This window comes from Acanthisitta chloris, unplaced genomic scaffold, assembly GCF_000695815.1.
Source record: "Acanthisitta chloris isolate BGI_N310 unplaced genomic scaffold, ASM69581v1 scaffold10545, whole genome shotgun sequence".
In the NCBI taxonomy this organism is placed as follows: Eukaryota; Metazoa; Chordata; class Aves; order Passeriformes; family Acanthisittidae; genus Acanthisitta; species Acanthisitta chloris.
Genome location: NW_008674341.1, coordinates 68827 through 93607, shown reverse-complemented (window position 1 = coordinate 93607; position 24781 = coordinate 68827). Strand labels below are relative to the sequence as shown.

At 39.5% G+C, this 24781-nt stretch overlaps 1 protein-coding gene across 1 annotated transcript in view; it reads left to right on the top strand.

Annotated features, from left to right (window-relative positions):
- Positions 1-12402: 12402 nt before the first annotated feature.
- MOCOS (molybdenum cofactor sulfurase) overlaps positions 12403-24781 on the top strand; it is a gene marked incomplete at its 5' end in the record, with an annotated part of 77377 nt that continues 64998 nt past the window's right edge. The window contains one exon of the mRNA XM_009075303.1: positions 12403-12479. Within this exon, the coding sequence (XP_009073551.1) occupies positions 12403-12479 (77 nt within the window). The remainder of the gene's footprint in view (positions 12480-24781) is intronic.

Below are 24781 nucleotides of genomic sequence, written 5' to 3'. Positions count from 1 at the left end.
CTTTAGTAGGAATATTGTGTTTTCTGTTTTCCATTCCTGATTTGAGAAATATGCTTACTGGCCTGTGTTACTGGACTTGGGGAGTTTTTCACGCCATTTTCTTAGTATTCTGGGACATAGTTTGTCTGTCTGCTTGTGTTCAAGTACATTAAAACCTATGAAGTGAGTTTCCACACCAGTTCCAATAACTCTAGTTTTCACACTTTCCACACACAACCATAACTCACCCTGTCCTGACCTGTATTTATCATCAGTCCTTGTTAAAATCTGAATCCAGTTGGTTTTCAGACCCTCTTCCAGCTCTTTGCTTCTTGAATAACAATAATAATCCTTTCCTTTTTATTTAAGTTCCTTATTTTGTAATATTTGTGTGACTTTATATAAAAAGAGTTTGCTACTCATTTTGGTTTGTTTTGTCAGGGCTTGACTCCTGTGAATTCACACTTTATCCCTGTGCCTTCTATCTTTCCAACAGGACCTTCCTTCACTGAGCAGTTCTTTTTCTGATTTCATGTCAGCTTTCCTAGGCAGTACTAAAATCTCTCGTAAGATGTGAGGGTTTTTTAGTGCAGGTTATTGCTGAAGTCTTTCTCTAAAAGTTCATTTTCTTTCTTTCTTTCTTTCATATTTTTGAGATGTGAATTCTATACATTTTTGAACCTCAATGTCAAATAATTTTAGGTCTCCTCTATATCTAAGTATCTGATGACTTCAATTTTCCTGACCAAGTGACTTCATTAATGCCTTGTTTTGCCCCATTCAAAACCTCATTTCACGGTTGCTTATCCATCTTACCGTGTCATGTAAACTTGTGATCCCTCTGACCAGGGTTTCTATCAGTCAAAGTCTTCCATTGTGTATTGTAAAACTGTTTGTAAAAGCCATTTTCCACATAATTATTTTATTTGTAGCAGGTTTTGTTTAGGTTTGGTTCCAATATTAAGTAATAATTGAACTCAACCGTATCTGCTATCTTGGTTTTGCTTGAAGAAAAGCTAAGGTAATATTTATTTCTGTGAGAGTGGTAGAAAAGTGTCTGTTATACCCAAAAATATTTTTTACTGCATAGCTACATAGTCTTTAGTAGAATCTCAGCAACTAGTCCTTCTTGTTTTGAACATCTCACCAAAGACATTCAAAACATTTCGGTTTTCTTCACCACACTGTCTCTCTTATATTTATGTGTTTTCCTTAGCAGGTTTTCTATTTGTGATTATTTTCTACTACATACTAATGTAGAGTCCTACAGAGGCTCTAATCACTCCATTTTGTAGCCCACATACTTTGTCTTAGCATATAAACATCTCTGCTTTTTTCACCCACTCATTATCCTGCTTTCTATTTGGATGAGAGCTGGGATGATATTACTTACATAACAACTGCTTCTGTGAATATTAAGCTTTTTATTTTCTTATGATGCACAAACTCCTAACCCTCTGCTGTTTCTATCCTGCTGTCTCCTCAGCTACCTGACTCATGCTCTTTTCTATCAAGGCCAGGAGTAGGAGTCATCTCTCTGTGCTCTCTGCTTCAAGCATCAGCAACATCAGGTAACATGCCAGAATTTTCCTGAGTTCTAGAAGGAATTGATAGTCAAGATGATCCTTTCTTCTGGATCCACATGACTGGAAGACCTCCAGAACTTTCTCCAATTGCTTGACCTTATCAATGCAGATCCAGAACACCTGTGAAAGCTAAAGCAGCTACCTTTGATTATAACATGGGCACATGATATTCCTGGGGTCTACATCACTGCACTCCTGTTCAAGAGGAGAAGCAGTTGCATGGAAAGGGTTTTTGCCTTTCTGCAGTATAAACTCCAAACTACTAAACCAGTGAGAAATTAAGAGTACTTGCTAATTCATAATCACTGATGTGAGCTCAGTTTACTGGAAATTTGGTAATTTCCTGCTTGTACTTTATCTGAGTCAGTGATGAGTGGAAAGGTGCTAAGAAGTGCAGTTTCCCATGAAAACAGCAGCCATGTGGACATGTAGTTCAGAGTCCAGCTGTCCTTTGATGCCCTCAACACTTCCCTGTTATCCAGAGGAATAAGATCTGGACTTGAAGGTTCACTGTAATTTGGCAAGACCTGGCATCTGTGAAGATTCTGCACAGCTCTGAGCCACATTGAAGGCAACGTTTGCAAGCAGCATGGCTATCCCTATGAGTTTTGGCTTAGATTGTTTTGTAGCTGCGTCAGAAAAGTACAGATAGTACTTTTATGTTTTTCTTTCTAGTTGGGAAGCTAACAGAATAGGCAGTGATGGAGGAAGATAAAAAAAGTCTATTTCTTCCCCCAGCCTGTAGCACTGCCTGGGGTGACCCAAGCACAGGACAAGGCACTTTGCACTGTTACATCTCATACAATTGGCCCATCCAGATTCTTTGTGTTCATGAGGACACTTTAAGCCACTCTCTTACTGACAGTACCAACATCTGAAGTTCTTTAAGTTAGTTTTCAGGTTGTCATGAAGGAAGAACACATCTTCCCCAAATGGTGGCTCAACACAGAATGGTTTAAAATGATGGGCTTAATTCACAGCTCCCAGTGTATTCTCCTAATCTTGGGTTTACATTGCCTCTGAAAATTATGGATGGAAATAATTTTTATTTCTAGAGAAAGAAACTTTCTGGATGGGATCAGAGAAGTCTTCTCACACACACACAGACATCCACAGATACACACACACCAGCTGAGGAAATAAAGTGCTCAGAATTGTTGTTGAATTCACTTTTATCTGCAGTGGAAATATAGCTTATGAGCTGCAGTAACCCTTACTTTGAGGCACAGGCCTTTGTATAGAAAGGAGACCACCCATTGGAAAGCAATCATAGGGATTTTTCTCCATTATCTGAGGATAAGTTACTGCTAACCTTATCAGAGGTCACTGATCTGGGTCTGCCTCACCAGCACACGCGATTAGACAGTGGTATTTTTAGGTGTAGATTTAAAGAATGAATTCCTGTTCAGGTAGAGACCTTTTTGTCTGCCAAATTTTAAATTGGTTTGTCCTTAGCAGTTACTCTTTATCCCCAAATGCACCTGTTTAAGGATGAAAGATTACATCTTAATCTTCATGAGAAAATAAGCAAATTTTCTTACACTGAACATGGACAAATGATTACAGCTGGTCAGATTCTTGCCAATGAAAAGTTTACCTTGTCTTTTATCCTCTCTTTCCTCCTAAGGAGAAAATCAAAGAAAGGTCTTTGATTTTTTTATTAATGTTTCATTACTCATAACTGATCAGTGAACAGTTTATGCAAATACACTTTGCAAATTGCTCACTTTAACTATTACTTGGGGTTATATCTGGTTATTGCCTTCCCATGAGAAGCAGAGGTGTGAACATATGAATTATTGATATGTAATCATGGGAGTATAATGCATATCATATGTTAAATACTCAGACAGATACAGAAATCATTTGCAATACACTTGCTCACACTGACTTGTACCTTAATGGAGTCTCGTTGACATTAATAAGTTACAAGTTAAGATGAATGAGTGTAAATTGCAAGCTAACTAGCTGATAGTTGAACTTATTATTCTTTGAGGCTAGTTAACCAGCAGGCCTCATGTTCCTAAAGACTTACAATTAATATACCTCTAGGAAATATCCTTTTGCATGATGGAATTTAAAAGAGAAAGATGATCTTGTTTCTCCCCGTCTGCCATAGCAATGCAATGAAAACATATTGGCCTGTTTTGTGAATTTGGAAGGGAACCTTTAGCCAGTGACATACAGTGCATTGGTTGTTCTGTGACCAGTGATTTCTGGTGGGGAAAAAAAAAAGGAAGTTTTATTATTATTTTACTTTGGAAGGTCCTTGAAGGGTTTTGGGGAGGGAGGGGGGGAGCATGTTATCCCTGATATATAACTTACTCATTGTTTTGTGATTTAAATGCTTATGGGCAGAACTCTTGTATGGATTTTTTTCAGATAAATTGTAAAATATAAGTTGCAAAAAATTGCTTTGGTAGAAGAAGTACAATTTTTAAAATTGCATATAGCTGAAATAATTGTAATACAAAGTTGTCAGAAATGTGTTCTTTACTGAAAGACAGAGCCCAGAGGAGCTGATAATCTGAAAAATAAGAATGTGTCCTTCAGACCCATCTGAGTAACAGACTCAAGGGTTGCTAATCTTTTTGGGGCAAAAGGGGAAGATTTTTCTATATATGTAGTGAGCAAAGTTACCAGCTAGAAGTTCATCAAATTGCATATAAGGGAGAGATGCACAGGGACATTTGAGAAATAAAAATGGATTGATTTATTCATTCAATTTTCTCCTCCACAAGTGGCAGTTGTTAGGGCACTAGACCTTCTTTCATTGTATGAGAAACAAACATTGCTCGTGGTCATGTAATGTGCCATTAAAAGAGGTAAAAAGGAGTTGCTGAAGTGGTGAGAGTAGGTGTCTTATTCAGAGGTCTATAATTTATTACTGTCCTCCTACCACTTAAATTCTTGGCTTGCTGTAGCATGCTCCTGTGCAGGCAATTACACAAAAGTTAGATTATGATGATAATGATAGCATATATGTCTGTTACAACAGGATATCTGCTAATTTTATTTCCTTGCTTCTGTAACATCTACCATGTGAAACAAAGATATTGAGTCAAAAGGGAGTGTGTACCTGAGGTTACTGGTCTGTGGGTCATAGAATCGCAGAATCACTTAGGATGGAAGGGACCACACTGGGTCATCTGGTCCAACCTCCCTGCTCAAGCTGGGTCATCCTAGAGCACATGGCTCAGGATTGCATCCAGACAGTTCTTGAATACCTCCAGTGAGGGAGAAACCATGACCTCTCTGGGCAACCTCTTCCAGTACTCAGTGACTTACACAGTAAAGAAATTCTTCCTCGTAGTCAGGTGGAAATTCCTGTACATCAGTTTTTGCCTCTTGTTTTCTTGGTTTGCACCACTGAGAGGAGTCTGGCTCCATCATCTTGGCACTTCCTGTTCATGTACTTGTGTACATTAATGAGGTCCCATCTCAGTCGTCTCTTCTAGAGACTGAACAGGCCCAAATCCCTCAGCCTTTCCTCATAACTGATGTGCTCCAGTCTCTTAATCACTTCAAAGAGCACCGGACCTGCTCCAGGAGTAACATGTCCCTCTTGTCCTGAGGAGCCCAGAACTGGACACGATACTCCAGGTGTGGCCTCACGAGGGCTGAGTAGAGTGGCAGGATCACCTCCCTTGACCTGCTGGCAATACTTTTCTTAAGGCATCCCAGGATTCCACTGGCCTTCTTAGTCACAAGGGCACACTCATAACTCATGGACAGCCTGTTGTCCACCAGGACCCCCAGGTCCTTCACCACAGTGCTGCAATCCCAGGATTCCACTGGCCTTCTTAGTCACAAGGGCACACTCATAACTCATGGACAGCCTGTTGTCCACCAGGACCCCCAGGTCCTTCACCACAGTGCTGCAGCAGGTCAGTAGGTGGAAATTCCTGTACATCAGTTTTTGCCTCTTGTTTTCTTGGTTTGCACCACTGAGAGGAGTCTGGCTCCATCATCTTGGCACTTCCTGTTCATGTACTTGTGTACATTAATGAGGTCCCATCTCAGTCGTCTCTTCTAGAGACTGAACAGGCCCAAATCCCTCAGCCTTTCCTCATAACTGATGTGCTCCAGTCTCTTAATCACTTCAAAGAGCACCGGACCTGCTCCAGGAGTAACATGTCCCTCTTGTCCTGAGGAGCCCAGAACTGGACACGATACTCCAGGTGTGGCCTCACGAGGGCTGAGTAGAGTGGCAGGATCACCTCCCTTGACCTGCTGGCAATACTTTTCTTAAGGCATCCCAGGATTCCACTGGCCTTCTTAGTCACAAGGGCACACTCATAACTCATGGACAGCCTGTTGTCCACCAGGACCCCCAGGTCCTTCACCACAGTGCTGCACTCCAGCAGGTCAGTGCCCAACCTGTACTAGTCCTTGGGGTTATTCCTTCCCAGGTGCAGGACTCTGCACTTGCCCTTGTTGAATGTCAGTTGGTTCTGCTCCACCCATCTCTCCAACCTGTTGAGGTCCCTCTAAAGGGCAGCACAGTCCTCTGAGGTATCAGCCACTCCTCTCAGTTTTGTAAAATCAGTGAACTTGCTGAGAAGGCACTTTGTCCCCTCATCCAAATCATTGATGAATAAGTTGAACAAAACTGAGCCTAGTGTTGAACCCTGGGGGACACTGCTAGTGACAGGCCTTCAACTAGACTCTGTGTCACTGATCACAACTGGGATCTGCCACTTAGCCAGTTCTCAATACACTTTACTATCCATTCACTCAACCCACACTTCTTAAGTTTTCCAATAAAGATTCTGTGGGAACAGTGTCGAAAGCCTTGCTGAAATCAAGGTAGACAAAGTCCACTGCTCTCTCTTCATCCATCCAGGCAGTTGTTTCGTCGTAGAAGGCAATCAGGTTGGTAAATGTTGATCAAATCCTTTTCTAAAGATTTTACTAGCAGACAATCGAAAAGCCCACAGACAAATGCTTGATCTTGCATGATGCTGCCTTAAAGTCCAGGTATTGGTGCTAACATGACCAGGGTTTCACCCAGTTAAGAACGTGACGACAATACAGACAACTACCAATTTGCTAAAAATGAAAAATATCATCTGTGGGAGACAAAGCCCGACAAAGGGGTCATGTCCTCTGAAGAGACCCAAACATCCTTGAAAGGTGAAGCCCGACAAAGGGGTCATGTCCTCTGGAGGGACCCAAACATCCTTGAAAGGTACCTGAGAACTTTGTTTCAGAAGTTCTAAAAGGCAGAACAAGACCCTAAAGGTTTTGCAGCCTGGTAATGATACATTTTAAGTTAAAGAAAAGCAAAACAAATATAGCTCCTTTTGCAAATGTTGGTTTTTGATGTTGGAAAGCAGTGAGACCAATTAAAATCCGTTCCCCTGCTAATATCAGAGCTGGCAATTACTAACCTAAGAACATGAATATGACTGAAAACAGTCTGTTCGTACAGCCATAAGCATGGCACTGTATACCCTTGGTGCTATTGCAATTCCAGCAAATGTCACTTTAGAATAAACAAATAAATTTATAAAATGTAAAAATTGAGTTTGCTGGGACAGTTGTTTCATGCTGCGGTGATATGGAATATCTCTAAGAGCTGAAAAATGCAATCTGAATGAGCTACTTCTAAATGCATACCAAGAACCTCTCTGTATTGTTGTACTTTTTAATTAGATGAAAATAAATGAATTGAAAAGATGAAAGGAACTCATGTAACATCTCACTTCAAAGAGCAGCTCCACTCTTGAGTGTTATAAAAAAAAAAAAGAAAAGAAAGGCAGCTTATTCAAGAAATATGCATTCCCCATGGATTTGGTATCTCTTTTACCTGCTCTAGAAACTTGGGAATGACTTCTGTTCATTTGACCTAAATGGAGTCATTGCCCCAGTGGAAAGGAGGGTGGCAGCTGGCTGACTGATATTTCCTCCGCGCGCTCCTGCGTTGCACTTTGCATTGACTCAGCAATGCTCTCAAATAAGCAGGATTATTTTTGACCTTGTGATGGAATTTTTATCAGTTTCAGTGCTCTGGGCTGTGTTCTGTATGGAAATTGCACATGTGCAAATGTTCCTTAGCTGCCTCCCAAGATGAGAACTAGAGCCACCAGCCACCTCAAGTGTATCAGTGGATGCAGCCTGGGGAACAAACGGGAGGAAGTGGATCTCCATGCCTAGTCAGAAAGTTATGATACCATAGGAATAACGGAAATAGGGTGGAACAACTGTCACGAGTGGAGGATTGCAATAGATGGTTATAGGCTATTTCATAAAGGCAGGCGGGTAAGAGGAGGAGGAATTGTGCTCTTAAGTTAAAGAGAACCTTGAATGTGTAGAAGTCAACTACAGTGGTTGTGGAAGCCCTATCTAAAGCCTCTCACTCAAGATCAGAGGGGTTGTCTCCAAGGGGGATCTGACAGTGCACATCTGCTACTGACCTCCAAACCAAGACGATAAGGCCCGTGAAGAAATATTTGAGTCACTTAAGCAAGCTTCAAATAAACACAACCTGGTTCTTATGAGTGACTTCAACTACCCAAACATTTATTGGAGGAACAATTCAGCAGCTCACAGGTTATCTATCAAGTGTGTGGAGTGGAATATGCAGAGGACTACTGCCTTAGACATATGTTAGATGTGCCAACCAGGAATGAGACACTGCTGGATTTTCTACACACAAACCAAGAAAACCTGCTTTGCAATATCTCAGTTAGTGATCACAGTATTATGGAGTTTGGGATCCTGCTGAGCGCACTGAAGGTGAATAGTAACACAGAGGTTTTAGATTTTAAAAGGTAAATGTTATCGCCATGTTCCAGTATTTTAAGGGTAGCTACTAAGAAGGTGGAGGTTCCCTTTTTACAAGGAGTCACATGGAAATGATTAGGTGTAACGGGTACAAGTTACTCCTGGGGATATCCCGATTGGACACAAGAGGAACATTTTTCACAATGAAAACAGTAAGACATTAGAATAATCTCCCCAGGGAAGTGGTGGATTCCCCAACATTGCACAATTTAGAGATTCAGCTAGACAGGAAGCTTATCCATCTTGTCTAGACTTTGCTTTTTACAAGAAAGGTTGGACCAGATGATTCTTGAGGTTCCCTCCAACCTGGTATTCTATGCTTCTGTGACTCTATGTGCTGTGGATCTGTGTCTGGGTTTACTTTAGCTGCACAAATGAATTGAAAAAAAACCTGAAACAAACAGCTGAATCACTCTACTGCCTGCCAAACAAGTCAGCCTTCCCAGAATCCAGCAGCAGGTGCTCCCATGCAAAATACTTGCAAGCCATGCCTTGTATACTTTCCATATATAGAATAGCTTATGTGGTGCATGATATTTCACCACCTCAGCATTGGTTGATTGGTCTTTAGAGCCTTTCTGGACTCCCAACTTAAAGTCAGTGCTGCCCAGCTCCAGGGTAATAACTTTGTCTTCCACCAAGTTTTACTCTAAGTCCTCTCTTTAAATATGAGTTGTATTTTTAGCCCTTAGGCATTTTGTTTCCAATCACATCTGTCCAGGCTGGGATTCTTGTCATCATATTTCAATGTAAAAGTGACCTGGCTAAGGAGAGGATGAACTGAAGGTGCCCAAGATGTCACAGTTTCTTTCCATATTTTGGTTGCCCTGAAGTATGGGATGATGACTTTAGAAAATAACATTTGTATGCAGAAATCTAACAGAAGTGTCACAACAACCAGCTGAATAAGTATTCAAAGAAAGACTACCCTATCTCCATCCCTAGGAAGATCCTAAAGGTGGGACCACTCTCCGCAAGCAATAGTTTTCTCTTGCGACTCAAAGGAATTATTTTTGCTTCTTGAAGCAGAGACCTTGTGTGACTTGGAAATGGAGAGCAGCTCATCTCCTTGATAGATTTTAGGCAGGTTTCTCTGTTTTTTGTTATGCAGCGAGTTGTTTAACCAGTTTGTCAGAGAGCAATTTCATGCATAATGCTATCAGCGTTTCACAAACACAATCAGCTAAGCAATTGAGCTCGTCCCAGACGTGATTAAGTGAGATCAATTATAATAAGAACTAGATAAGAGAGGTAAGCTTCTTGTTTCTTGGGTTGGTATTCTGCAGTATTAGCCTTTGAAAGTATCCTTTATACATCATCAGCTGCAAAACCTTGATTACTTCAGGAAATGGCTTCTAGATCAGCATTCAAATGAACTTCATCCTAAACTGATTATTCTAACACTGGAACTGCCACTGAGTGGGGAAACAATTTATTTGAAGCATCAATTGCACCAAACAGAAAAGTAGCCATTGAAGCCAGTGTTTTGCAATGCAAGGAACATCTTTGCTCTCAATCCTAAATACAGTTAAATATTCTGAGAGAGAGCTCTTTGTGTCCCAAGAAGGGACACGTTTTGCCATGGCACTATTGCTATAGCACTTAAGTCTTAATTAGTTATATATCAGAATTCATAGATGGTTCCTAAAAAATTTTTACATGAAATTGCATATCAAGTGTTCAGTAAATCTGAAGATTGTGTGTGTGTGAGTCAAGTGCACTAGAAGAATCATAAATATACATCTTATAAGATATTATAAAATATTTGTGCTTTGTTTATCAGAAATGGAAAGCTGGTATTTTTCAATGTATTTCTTTGGATAGCAAGAGATTCCTAAGCTCTGAACTATTTCCTTTAAAATCACGTGTGACAGGGTTCATGCATTTCTCCTATTGTGTAGTAATGGGTGTACTGAAGTCATCTGCTTAGTTAATAGTCATATCTAACAAGCAGAAATACAATTTTTGCCTCTCCTTTTACTATAGGTGAGATTCAGAGGTCTTTGATGATCTAGGCTGGTACTTTGTTGCCCTGACAAGTGCTTTTCTACTGTGATAATGCTAAGGCTGTTGAGGATTGTGCAGTCTTCTTGATAGGCTCAGTGCCATTGTCCCTGCTCTGGTCTAGTTCCCAGTGTTTTATTTGCTTTGCTGGCAATTGCCAGTAGTGAGTGGGACAGATCAATTCCCCCTCATGGGTTCTCTCTGTAATCTCTCCTTGACAGATGTGTGGGACCACTGTGACATTTCCCACAGCCAGTGCAAGTTTTTAATGTTTTTCTGCATTTAATTCCAAAACCACCGTTAGCCTCTGCCTTATCTTTTCTTCTTCCTCCTCCCCCAATTTTTATGGCTCATTAGGTAGGGTAATGCTTCCCTCAGATACTGGTCCACAGGTCTCTGTGAAAACATTCCTGGTGTTAGATCTCTTTCAAATCACAAGTGGCCATTTAAAATTTCATCACTGACAACCAGTGAGGTTTCTTCCCTGAAGTTCAGGAGCAATTATTAATTATTAGTAGGCAAGATTCAGAAATTCCTAAGATGGATTCTTTGGCCTATGTTGTGTTAAAATATGTGAACTTTTGGATGATCTCTTTCGGGCCACTCATCCTTGTAGCTATTGCTTTTCTCTTGTCACTTGCTGCCTCTATGTATCTTCTTTCATCACAGCTGAACATATTATCATACAGGCACAATACTCTTGAATTTTTCTTTTGTTTTGACCTTTGCCATATATTTTTGAAAGGTCTACATTTCATCCACTAAATGGTGTCGCTTGCAGTGCTTAAATTATAACTATAGAAAAATGAAATAGAAGTAAGAAGTAAGAAGTGAGAGCTATTATGCTATTCTATGGAAGTTTATTTTATTAAACAAAAAGCATTTGAAGTCTGACATTTTCAACCTTTGAGCCTTTTCACTATATATATTTAATTGTGGCACCAAAAGCTTTTACATGCATTATTAAAAACTATACATCCAGGAAAAAAAGTGGTCCCTTATTTTCTGGTGTATTACATATGCATGTAAATTATTTTTGCCCAAGAGGATCTCTGTTGTGCCCCATCTTGCCCAGTCATTTTTCATTGAGGACATCATCAGACCTTTCTGAGAAAGATCCAGGGAAAGCCAGTTCCATGTGAAGGCCTCATCCTCATGGTCAGAGTTTCTTAGAGACTTGTTGTGAACCTGTGTTCAGTCTTGCCTGGTAGTGAGTTCTGTACTGTTCTGACTACATCTTTTTGCTGGCATTATTCTGTGTTCTTTGTGGTGAGGCAAGATGAATGATCACTCCTGTAAAGATGCACACAAGGCCTTAATGAAACATATTTTGGATGCTTGATATGGTGTTCCTTCTGCCCCCTTGAAATGCTCTTGTGCACCACTTCCTGAATGCATTCTCAGCTTGGAGTGCACCTTCCCTTCTTGAACTGTGAGAATGGCTGCAGTAGTCCATAAAATGTCAGTTTTGTTTCCATTTGATGTTTCCTTTAAAAGATGATGGTAATGAATGCACCTTTCCCTCCACTCTTGTATAATGGTCTTGTAACAGGTCAGTTAAAAATAAATTTCCAGGAGGAGCACACAGAGGGAGGTTTGTTAGTGATCTCTTTGTGTGACTCCACTTTATTCCAGATAACTGGAGCCTTCCAACTTACCTATATTAGATGTAATCACATCAGTGAGGGATGGGGCAACCAAAAGTCTTCAAATGTCTCACCTATTCCCAGCATTTTCAGAAGGTAACTTAGGACCTTGTGGCATTAGCTCGTAAGACATAACTGTTAAACGTTACTTTATAAATCCAAAACAAGTAGCCCATGCAGGGGAAAACTGTAACTTTCTATGTGCAAGCAACTGTTTATATGAATCTCCATAGCTTTGAAAAGCATATTTTTACTTAACAGGATGCTGCAAGACTTGAAGAGTTCTTACTCTGCAAGATAGATTCACTGAATATAAAATCGTAACTCTTAAAATAGATTTAAAGTCTGTACCATAGCTGCATATTTTGTTTACTATGATCATTTATCCCATTCTTTAGGTTTGAAGATGGCACAGTCTCTTTTCTTGATATCATTGCTCTGAAACATGGATTTGATGTTCTGGAAAAACTCACAGGTCAGTTAACATAACACTTAATACTGAAGACTGATGTTCCAGATTTATGCTCAGGGCCCTGGTCTGATCATATTTCTCATGACTGTAGCTTAATTTTCCTTTCTACTTTTACTATCTATGTTCATCATTGTGAAGATGAGACTTCAGTGTAACTGGTTTATTCATGTATTCCATATTGGAGTATTCCAGCCTGATTTGGAAAAAAAAGAAAAGTATCCAGACTGTTCTGGATCTGCAAGACTTCAGTCCAATGAGCACAAAGGTGCAATAGGAAAATAACACTAGAAAGTAGGTGAGTGGCTCACACTGTTCAAATGTCTTTGAAGCCCTTAACATGGAGCTAATGCTAAAGTCCCAAACTAAACCCTAAGCTGACCTTCAGGACAGAAGCTGTATGTGAAGGGTGACACTCATGTGCCTTGCTTACTCCAGGATATCCTGCTGCTTGTCTGGCTCAGCACCCAAATGCACAACCTCTCCAAGTTTGCTGCCGCGGGTCAATGATTCCTCTGAAAAGGGCAGGAGATGACACCTAGCCAGGGAAATTTGTAACACTGGCTGTGCAGCAGGCTTGCAACATGGCACATTTCCACATGTGGTGTGTGTGCCAGGTTAACAAAGCTCGTTCCTGAAATGGGTTTCATGCTCAGATATGTGCACACTTAATGTGTAATGTCTGAACTTCCCTTCTCCAGTGCAAGCTTCGATTTCCTATATAAAGGCATAAAGTGCATCATGATGTAAAAGAGGCCTGAGTCCAGAGAGACATTGAATATGTAATTTGCAGGTTAGTATAATTTCAGCCAGTGTCTGTGGATGTTTATTGTCATGATTTATCTGAAGGAATCTAGTTTCTTCTTCCTCACAGTGAAAGACTTCTGTGAGCAGTCTTCAGGTCTTGCTCATGTGGAAATAACAGCAGTTTTCATCCAGTTCAATAGGAGTCTGACTGAACCACAATAAGTAGGGATGTTTTTACTTTATGATGCTCTATGTGGAGACCAGGGATTAGAAACCAGCCTTTAGTATATATTCTTGTAGTATAGAATGCTTCCGAAAAATGTGCCATCTTAAACAAACATGCCCTTGTAAAGAGACCTTTGGTTTAACGTGTAGGAGCATTGCCTGCCATAAATGTGAGAGCTGATGACACCATCTCCTCTGTTGTATTTCTCATCCATTTAAACCTCCTATTGGTGCCTATTTCAGCTAAACAATCAAAAAATCTCTTTAATACTAGACTGAGGGGAACACTTAGCCCTGAACCTGAGTAAAGTGGATATTGGTGGATGACAGGGTAGAAGAAAGGCATAAATAAAGAGTATGTTGAGATCTTTCAATTGACAGAAATGTCAACATGGGTTTCAAAGTTTCATACTTATAATAATGTCATTAAAAATGAAAAAAATTAGGAATATTTCTATTTTAAGTTTAAAAATGTATTTATTTTCCACAACGCAAAAATGTAGAAAGATAAAAAAAGATGAGGAAAATATAGGCTGAAAGAGCAAACAAGAAACCTTTATGGGGCAGAAATTTGGAAAATTAAATTGAAAATTGTTTTGACAAATACTGGAATTTTAAAACTTCAGCACTGCTGGTATAGTCTAGGTACTTTTGGTGGTCAAATTCTGGAGTGCCACACTGAAAAGCAGAAATGCCAGCACTGTCTCTTTATAGCTACAAGAGGCCAGAGTGCCTTACAGGAATCTGTAGCAGAAGAAAAAAATTGAATTCTGTAAAGGATTTTAATTGCCACATGATTAAGGTGAAATTTCTGTAAAGTCAGGCTGGTCCTACACTGTTATCCATGACCCAACATGAATTAAGCTTTTGTTCTACATACATGGGAATTTCACCATCTTCACGCTAAAACTTATGTGATGCTATGTGTATGTGCATGTAAGTACAAAAATTTCCCTATGATGTGTTTTCATTAATTAGAATTTAATCATAGGAACAAGCCACACAAAGGTGATAGTAGAATGTGGCACAGCTATGGTCATGTTTTAGTTTTTCCATCATAAAATGCCTTTTGTGCGCCCACCTTTCAAAGCTTATGTGAAGGGTGACTGCCTTACTGCAGCTTTCTGAGCTCTGTTATGTCTCTGTTGACCCTTCTGTGCTGACTGTGAGACCAATGCTGTGGGGGCCCTGCTGTGCAGCACCACAGCCTACAAAGCAGTATGTACTGTCTAGAGCAGTTTGTATACCTTTCCAAATATTTAGCTCTTCAGTTTGTATAGGCATTGAATATATCTGTGCCTGGCACGACTGAAGCAACAAGAGGTTCAGGGCTTTGCAGTTGCCATTTTCCTCTCACCATCCTCTTCTCCCCTGAACATCATTGAAGTTTGAACAACATTGGAGTTTTGCAGGTTATTTAATTTCTGTCTAAGGCCCACAATTCCTTTTGAACAGAGATTATTAGCGTTTGTGTGTATACAACAAAGCCTTTGCATGCTGTAGATATACTTCATAATCCAGACGGACCGCAGATTTGTTTTAAGCCTCCTTGTGCATATTTTTTCCACTTCAACTGTCAGAGTTTTTGGTGGCAAATTGCACTGTCAAATGTGAATCACTTCTGAATCTCACTTTGCTGTAGCTCCTGGAGTACTTGCTTTGCACTCCCCCCAGCACAAACAATGATTCTCATTCTAGGTTGGAAATAGCCTGGAATAGAAACAAGCAAAATGAACACAGCATTGTTGTTATTAATTGTGTTCTTATGGGTATTAACAGCACTGCAGAAGAGCTTTAGGGATGTGCTGTAGCTGGATTATACCAGTGTAATTACTGAAGATGGGGAGGGAGATCACTAATGGGAGGTCATTCATTGTTTTGGTGTTAGGCAGTGTTGTGAAACACACATATCTGTTTCTCAGTCTGATATGATCTGACTGAATCCTTGACCTGTCTCAACTTCCATTTAACAACAAGGCATATTTCATGCCAGTGTTGCGTCATGATGTGTATGTATTTAAACCATATTCAGAGGTCTTGGATCTATATGATTTTTAAACTTAACTTTAGACGGCATGTATTTTTATTAGTAAAACTTCATACATTTTAATAATGAAGTTTAAGGCACATCATTTGCACCTTATTGTTATAAGGTGTCCTTTAATTATAATGTCTGTTCAGGAAACATTAATTCTCTTCAGAAGAAAATATAATATTTATTTGAAGAAATTTTAAAATGCAGGCGAAATCTCCTAAGTATGGTGAATTGAAAGTAATTTTAAAATTTACCAGATGCCTGTTTGGTTGTTGGAGAGTAAAGGTTGTGTTGGCTTTCATAAAGGTAATTATGTCACACAACAGCCAAAGCAAAATACAGTGCACAACATTAAATGGTGAGGCTGACTTTGTTTTTGAACTTACTCTTTGAAACTTTTGGTGTGTTTTGCCCTGTAATAATTGATACCATCCTCTGGTACATCAAGGACTGGTTGCAGTCAGTGATGGGATGTTTTGCAGCTTGCTTTTATTGATAGTGCACAGATTCTCATGTGTGTTGTGTTTAAACAGTCAGGGTTATACAAGCCATCCACCTTAGTGGCCAGAAAAAAAAAGTTCTCCTAAATCAGGCTGACAGGGATTACTGGGATTTCTTCTTTGTGGAGTTTGTAACTTCATTTTACCATTGTCAGGGCATGTCTCCTAAACTTAGGCCATGGGTGTGATGCTTGTGTGTTTTACTGCTTTCGTTCTTGGTGCTGCTTTCATTCATAATTTTAATGGATTTGGTTGTTTTCTTTTAAAAATCATAAGATTAAAGACATCATTAATACTTATGTTCTGGCATGTGATGTAAGGGTGTGTTGGAAGTAGATGCTCCGTTTAGGCCGATGTTTTAGAAATTCTTAATTTTGTGAGGGAAAATCTTCCCGTAGTTTGAGAGAATGAATCATTGATGAAACTTTTACCTTCTCTATGTCAACCATTTGCCACAAGATATACATGAGAGTAAAAGAAACCTGGGCAATACTAATTGTACTAATATCCTCACCTTAGTGCTCATAATTAACACCTCTAACTGTACTTGAGATTATATGTTGTTGGGGAGTGGCGTTCTAAGAAAAAGTGTTTGATGAGTTTACAGCAGGGAGAAGATGCTCCACCGACATTCTTAATAGGAAAATACGGATACACTAAAGGCATTTTTATTTCTGGCATCAGAAAGATAAGTTTGACTTCTAAATGTGGAGTGCATAAAAGCTTCACATCCAAAGGTATTCTGATTCCCAGATAATGACACTACTGGTATGTCAAAAGACAAAATTCCCTTCTCTCCTTTCATCAATAGTGAGGGGACTGTTTCTGGTTTTAAATTTCTGTGCCAAGATGAACTTGGTACAGAGAACAAACTAGGAAGTTATTTACTTGTTGCTAACAGCTCTTGCCACTAGCATGTTATGGCAGTCTAGGTTTTCCTAGCTTTCTTTTGTGACTTGACTAATTCAACTAGACATCATTTGTACCCTTGAAAGCAGAGCGGAACAGCTAAACCACGATTTGAGAAGCTTTGAAAAAGTGAGTCCCCGGAAAAAATCCTTGCCAAGGCTGCCTTTACAGAGTTTAATCTGTATATGAGGTTTGTCTCTGAAAATTGCTTTCATGTTTTACGGTTTTTAAAATTCATCTGCTAATATTGGTGTGGATTGCACTCGCCAACTGCCTAATCTGTGAAGAGGCCCAGAAAAGGACCAAAAATGTAATTCCTCAGACCTGTAGAGATGACACAGGAAGATGTAGTACTGCACATTAAGGGTTTGGGTATTTTTTGCATACAGTACAGCTAGAGAGAAAATATGCTTCTCAGCAACTAAAAGAAGGGCAAGATGTTTTTATTATAAGCTGAGCTAATGAAGAAAAAGTGTGGCACAGCTGACAAAATATACAGTTGGCAAGGGGTAATTGCTCTGTGTTCAGACAAAATACTCAACAAGACTTCTGTGGTGAAGGCATTTGATGGCATCCAGTGTTATTATAGAGGAGAATTGCAGCAGATTCTTTTCATGCTTGAGTGAGCTCTGGAAAGAGGAAGCTGGGGCAGCTAATAACTGGGGGATCCACGCAGATGCTCTTGCACTGGCTGTGGCTTGCTGAGGCAAGAAATAGCAGGGAGTGTCAGTGTTCAACACTGTCAAGATTCTTACTCATCCAGTGGTAACTGAGCTCTCGAGTTCTGCCAGCTATTGAGAACTCCTTTGGTAGAGATGTGTACGTTGCAGGTGGCAAATATTAAAAACAAGAAGGAGAAACTTAAGGCAGTTTTGTTTTGAGGGCCTTATATATTTACACATGAAATGATCTGGAGTCACTGATCTCATTTTTCTCAACAAGGAAGGCTTAACCCCACCCTGTTGACAGGAGAAGACTCTTGTATGCCAATTAGTGTGTCCTGTGCCTGACTTTCCTCTTCCATCCTTCTTTATGTGTCTAGCTTAATCCCTAGATGAAGAAGAAATTAGTCACTAGTATTGATTGTCCTACTGGTTACACTTCCATACTGTAGGTCAGGAATTACTTCTGAAGTTATTGGAAACACTAAACAAAACCAAAACCTATCAGCCATGGTGAAGGAATAGGAAGAGCAACATTTGTATGGAACATAGGACACAAGCTGAACGATGTTACTATCCTCAGTTGTAATGTGTTGCTGATCACAGCACTGACTTTACTAAAGCTGACAGAAATGCCAAAGAGCCAGTGGATTTAAAGGAACTATTGTTCTGGACCCAAAGACTAAGCAAAATGCCTTCTACAGTCATCATTCTCAAACACAGGATTTAAGACAGGAGTATGGTTTAATAGCACATTCTTCCCTGTTTCCTGTCTCTGCTAATTCCTTTCTTCCCAACCCTGATTAATGATATAAGAATGTTGATGTCTCCATTGAGCTGTTGAAGCTATGAATGAAAGTTGTTAATGAGCTGATAAGAGTAAAGTTCATGTGTGAGTTGTTCAATTTCTTCAAGACAGTTTGTGTGATGTAACAAGAATGATAAAATCCTAAACTTGCTTTCTCCCTATCCTTGAAATCAGGAGAGGTAAACAGTAGTATATGACCAGGAAAGCAAGATGAGAGAATGTTTAATGAACTGCAGTGATTAATATATTTCCATATCTAATCTGTGTGATGGTGTGATTATATAGAGAAGGTGTTTTTCCTGATTTACATCAGATGGTTACTGTAAAACTAAGCCAGAGGCTACTGATGAATCAGAACCTCTACAGAGGAATTACTCACCCTTGTTCAGTCCCAGGTTTTCAATCTGAGATTGTGTTTCCCTGTGAGGATTTCATCTGCGTGGTCAGTGCTGGGGCCAATACTGTTCAACATCTTTGTCAGCGAATGAACAGTGGGATTGAGTGCACCCTCAGCAAATTCACTGACAGCACCAAGCTGTGTGGGGCAGTCGACAGGCCAGAGGGAAGGGATGTGCCATCCAGAGGGACCTTGACAGGCTTGAGAGGTGGGCCAATGCAAACCTCAAGAAGTTCAACAAAATGAAGTGCAAGGTCCTACATCTGGGCCGTGGCAATCCCAGGCACAGCTACAGGTTGGGTGGGGAAGTAGTTGAGACCAGCATCAAGAAGAAAGGCTTAGGAGTGACACTGAATGAGAAGCTCACCATGAGCTGCTGTGTGCACTAGCAGCCCAGAAAGCCAATCCAATCCTGGGCTGCATTAAATGAAGTGTGGCCAGCAGGTCAAAAGAGGTGATTCTCCCCCTCTACTTTGCTCTCGTGAGACCCTACTTGGAATACTGCGTACAGTTCTGGTGTCCTCAACACAGGAAGGACATAGAACTGTTGGAGCAAGTCCAGAGGAGAGCTACAAAGTTGATAAGAGGGATGGAGCATCTCCTCTAGGAAGACAGGCTGAGGAAGTTTGGGCTGTTCAGCCTGGAGAAGAGAAGACTGCATGAAGACCGCGTAGCAACTTTTCAATATCTGAAGGGCCTACAAGGGAGCCAGAGAGGGACTCTATGTTAGGAACTGCAATGACAGGACAAGGGGTAATGGGTTCAAATTGAAGGAGGGGAAGTTTAGGTTAGATATTAGAAATAAGTTTTTACTGTAAGGGTAGTGAAACACTGGAACAGGTTGCCCAGGGATGTGGTAGCTGCCCCAACCCTGGCAGTGTTCGAAGCCAGGCTGGATGAGGCCTTGAGCAACCTGATCTAGTGGGAAAGTGTCCCTGCCCGTGGTGGGGGGTTGGGACTAGATGATCTGTAAGGTCCATTCAAACCCCTCAAATTTTATGATCCTATGACACTCTTCTGAATGCTTCCATTGAAGTCAATGGGACCATGAAAAGAAGGCTAATATAATGGCCCGAGAGCTAGATGAGGGACTGGGAGACCTGGCTTCCTTTCCTGGGCCACAAAATTTATTTCATGTTTATTAAATCACATACTAATCTTAAGAGGAGGAGGGAGTTAGGTAATATAGTATGTTTCCAGATCTGCATTTAATCTCTGGATGGGATTTAGCATATGTTGCTGTCAACGCCTGTGCCTGAGACACCATTTAGATTCCCATTGCAATCAGTGGAACAACAGTAACTTCACCATCTTGATTCCCCAGAATGTTTGGAAATTTAGAATGAGAAGAGTTAGAGCCAGCAATACTAGCACTTCTCTTTGTCTACTAAGGAGCTTAGATGATTAGGCTTAGATAGCTTAGCTTACATAATTTTCCTGCTAATGATCCCTTTTGAACAAGAAAGCTGAACTGTCAGATTAGTTAAGGTGGAAAAAGTATTTTTGGATTTTTAGCTTCCCTAAGATTTGCAGCTTGATTTGAACAGGCCAGGTTCGACACTTCCTGTGGCTAAAATGCACTAGTTACAACAGGGAATGAGCTGGAAGAACCCCAAGGAGTGTGAATTGAGGTTTTGTATTTGTGAAACCCTTATGTGTCCATTACTCTAGGAATGATTTCTGATTTGCAGCATATATTTCATGCTTCAAATCCAAGCTTATTCAGGTAGATATTGCTTTCTCTGTGAAGGAAAGGCTCACAGTCTGACAGCAAACTGTCCTGCAAAGGTGCAAAAAAAAATTATCTCCAGGGTTAGAATGTCCCTGTTATGGTAAAAGCGTCTAAAAGATGTCTTATATAAACAGTGTGTTTGTACAGCTGAATTCAGAAGTCTGTGATGGTTTTCCTTTTCAAATGACTGGTTGCAGCGGATTAGGAAGAAAGAAACCGCAGTTGGTTCTTTTGCATCAAAAGAAGCCGTTGTTGGGACTGTGGTTAATTTATTAGGAAAGACATGCTCAACTGAGCACACATTTGCTAATGGCTGTAGATGAAATTAAAACAATTACAGAGTCAGTATTACAAAATGAGCAAGTAGGTGAGGCAGTCCTGTGCAACTGCCTGGAAGTACAGCCAAGCACATATGATGTATTTGGAAGGCAGGTTCGAATTAATGGATGGATTAATGCCTTTTTTACAGTAGTTGCAGAATCTGTTCCCAGTTCTGCCTAAGGTGGCAAGGTGAAATCCGTCACTTTCACTTTCAATAAATAGAGTGGGAGAAATTGTTGTACCCTCCATCAAGAGAGAATGGCTATAAGGCCAAGTCTTCAATAAAGGCCGTAGAAATATTAACAGCAGTCAAGAGTAATGAAACTCTGATCCCCTGGTTCCTACGCCGATGCAGCATTGCCTACGCATGGCCAAAGGATATCTTGGAGAAGAAGTACTTTCTGTCTGTAATACCTTTCTTCCTGGATCATTTTGTGTGTCAGATACAGTTAGGATCTAAAGGAATTGTCACTTTCACTACAAAGCTGTCATTATCATTGCTAAGAGATAAAATTCTGTGAAACCGTATTTTTCAAAAGAGAACAGAAGTGAGGGCCTTTAGACTTGGGTGCAGACCTTATAAAGACTTTTTGATGACTAAATTGATTGGTTAGGTTAGTGACCTTCTTATTCTTGAAATACCCTTTTAAAAAGGGGAAAAAATTTATTCTTATTCAGCTTTATTCTTAAAACCTGTAAAAAATATTCAAGAATTGTCACTGTATAGTTCCAGCTAAAACCAGACCTAAAAGAGAAATGGCAAACACAATTACACAAAATTAATTCCATTACATTTTAAACAATGTAATATATTGCTAATTGTCTTTTGCCACATCTTGATGTACTAATAAGAAAATTAAATGTTACCTTATGGATACTAATTCCCTTTACTGATAGGTGACCAGTTTTCTTATTAACATGCCCCTGGAAAATGAACCTTGACAGGGTGGTGAAATAAATTTAGTCATATGAAAAACTAGAGCACACTGTGATTAGAGAAGGGATCAGCATTTTGAGGTTTGTGGAGAAGGTCTGGCTGGTGTTCGGGGTGTGCACTTCAGTCATCCCTCAGCAGATCTCAGGGTCTCATCCTAGTGTGTGCTAGCTACCATGGCAAGGATTACCCTGTTTCATTTTTACATTTTTAATTTCTAGTTAACTGGATCCAGCTGTTTCAGCCCTTTATGCAACACAGAGATTTTACGCTAAATCCAAAGGGGCTAAATTAAAGCGAAATGAAATTTGCATACTGTGTAAAACTCTACTTGTTCAGCAGATCCAGATTATATGGTGCTAATCACAAACACTAGACGGAGTAAATCCTCTTGAAGTCACCCTGGGGTTAAGTCAAATGCTTTACACTCTTTGACACATACCCATGAAATATGTAATCAAGTCTGTTTGACGTCCTCTCCTAATTACGTGTGTGTATTTTAAGCAGATGCTTTTCCAGATGATCTGTGCCTTTTGAGATCTTTTTCTTCATTATTAATCAGAAAATCATGCTGTATGTTAACAGCAAGTGCCAATTATGAGAAACTAATATTAGTTTCTTTGCTTAGAAGCTGTGCTTTTGCAAATAAGGCCATTGCCAAATAACATGTAGATGTAAAGAAAATGTAAGAACCTCTGAATGTTTTCCATTGGGGTGTAATTATTCTACCATGTGCTGCACTATTTCAGCCTCAAACTGAAATGTATTTTTTCACATAATGATTTTTTAGTTTGAAGTGAAATATTTAGTACAGGAGTTCTCTGTTGGAAGTAGAAATGGACTGCTTGTTTTCACAAAAGCTAGAATTTAAACAATTAAAATATTTTTTCCCAAAGACTCCACATTCATAACTTCAGTCAAGAATATTAATACATAAGCTTAGCCTTTCTTGAATTCTTCTTACCCAGTGACATATCAGAAGACAAAATTAATATTTAATTAAATTGACACTTACTGAGTTTTAACTAAACCCTGGTTTTATTGTAAGAATAGTCTTCAGAAATTGCTAGTGACCTAGTTGGTTCTACCTCTTCTCTACAGCTGAAGAATGCAAACTGCCACTTGCATTTTGCTGAAGTTTCAGAGTGACTATTTTCCCTTCAGTGTGTTTAGCAGAGACATCTACTGGCAAATTGTTAACTGGCATTCTCTTTCTCAGGTCCTACAATGCCATTTTTTACACCTCTGAAAGGGAGACCTGCTAATATAGAAACCTCTGCTTTGAAACTTTTAGATGTGCTGCAGCTTTAAATCTATAATTTAGGAAGAAGTGTTAAATAGTATATAAACAGATACAAAATAAATACAGGCAAAATTTTCCTGTTTTTTGACTAAGGTTACTTCCTGTTGATCTGCTAGGCTACTTTTAGTGGAAATGTGCATATCAGAGAAAAGAGGATAACGGAGTTTATGACCCATTACAGATGAACAGGACTAGTTGCAAATCATGTAATAATCATCATTAGTTTCCACCGATTTTGATTCGGTCAATACAGAATAGAAAGAAAGGAATTACAGAATGTAATCAGAAGATCTATTCCGTCTGCAGGAACTGGTTTCATGTCTAATGCTTCTTCCACACTTACAGTTAATTTTTTTGATAAACATCTGCCTCAACTGTTACCTTTGCCAATTTGTTAATGACTCAATAGAGCTGTTTTAGGTATGGCTTCAATTCTTGTGTGCTAGCTGGTCTAGTTGTGGTTTAAACACTTGAAGACCATCAGGGTGGAATGATGCTCACAGAGACAGAGATACCAGCAAGTTCCCCTTGGGTTTAGGCCCTGAAGTAACCCCTGGGAGTCCACCTGGCAGTCCTGCCTCTTCTTCTCCAGCCTTGCTGCCCTTCCACACACACGTACCTTGGCATGGGCATAACCTTGCAGAGGCGCAAAAGCAGAACTGAAAGAACACAGGTGATTACATGTCCCCCGAAAAGGTCTTTAAATATTTAAAAATTAGTCTTTGCATTTTTGGGTAGCCTGTGGATTCAAGACACTAAGAAGCATCTCGTCCACCCAGTAGGAGTGGGTGTATTTTCTCACAATCACTATTGGTAAAATATATTTTAAAAAGCACCCATCTTCTAATGTTTGTTTTTCAGAGAACAGTTAAATAATTTTAAAAGGGATGAGTCCCTTCTACAAGAGGCCTGCGCTAACAGTGAGATTTTTCAGATTGGCCTTATACATGTAAAATATCGCTATTCTCTGAAGTCAGTTTTCACTGAACCTCTTTTGTATGTTCATGTACTACATTCCTAAAAGTATTCATTTCATATTAGTCTAGGTTTATATATATTTGTAATGGCAACTTCAGGCCTGTTATGTGTTCAGGAGTCTGTGCACACCTCAGCCTAATTCCAGATTTGAAATCCACATATCTGTTCACCCATATCACATCCGTTATTCCCCCATTTTTATCCACATCCTGATTTCAATGAAAAGAAGGCATACTGGGCAAAGGATTGCCACTTGTAAGCTGCTTTAATTACAAATGTTGCAATTAATAGCTAGGAAAATATTTTTGTAAGTTTTTCCTCTGCTCCTTTTTTCTCCTTCTCTCCTTTCTCCTTTTCTATTTGTTTTTAAATTTTAAAAAAGATTGCATGTGTTTTATTAAACATCTTACAAATTGTGCTCTACCATACTGAGTTTAATACAAAGGTTTGAAATTGGTTGTTTTAACCAGGTTGTTGCTTATGGTCTTTCAGCATGAGTGTGTTGTGTCACATTGAGTCTAAAATTTCCATTTTACTACTGTTTTGACCAAGAATTACTACTTTTGATATTTTATTCACATTATTAATTGAAACTCCAGGCTAGTAAAATTTCTGCCTAATTTCTCTTTTAAAGTATATACTTCCAAATCAGCTTGGACTTTGGCTACCTTCCTACTGAATGCTTCATAAGATTTTAAGGCAGTCATTAAAATCAATTTATTTTGTAAGTATTAGGCTAATGTCATTGATATTCTCA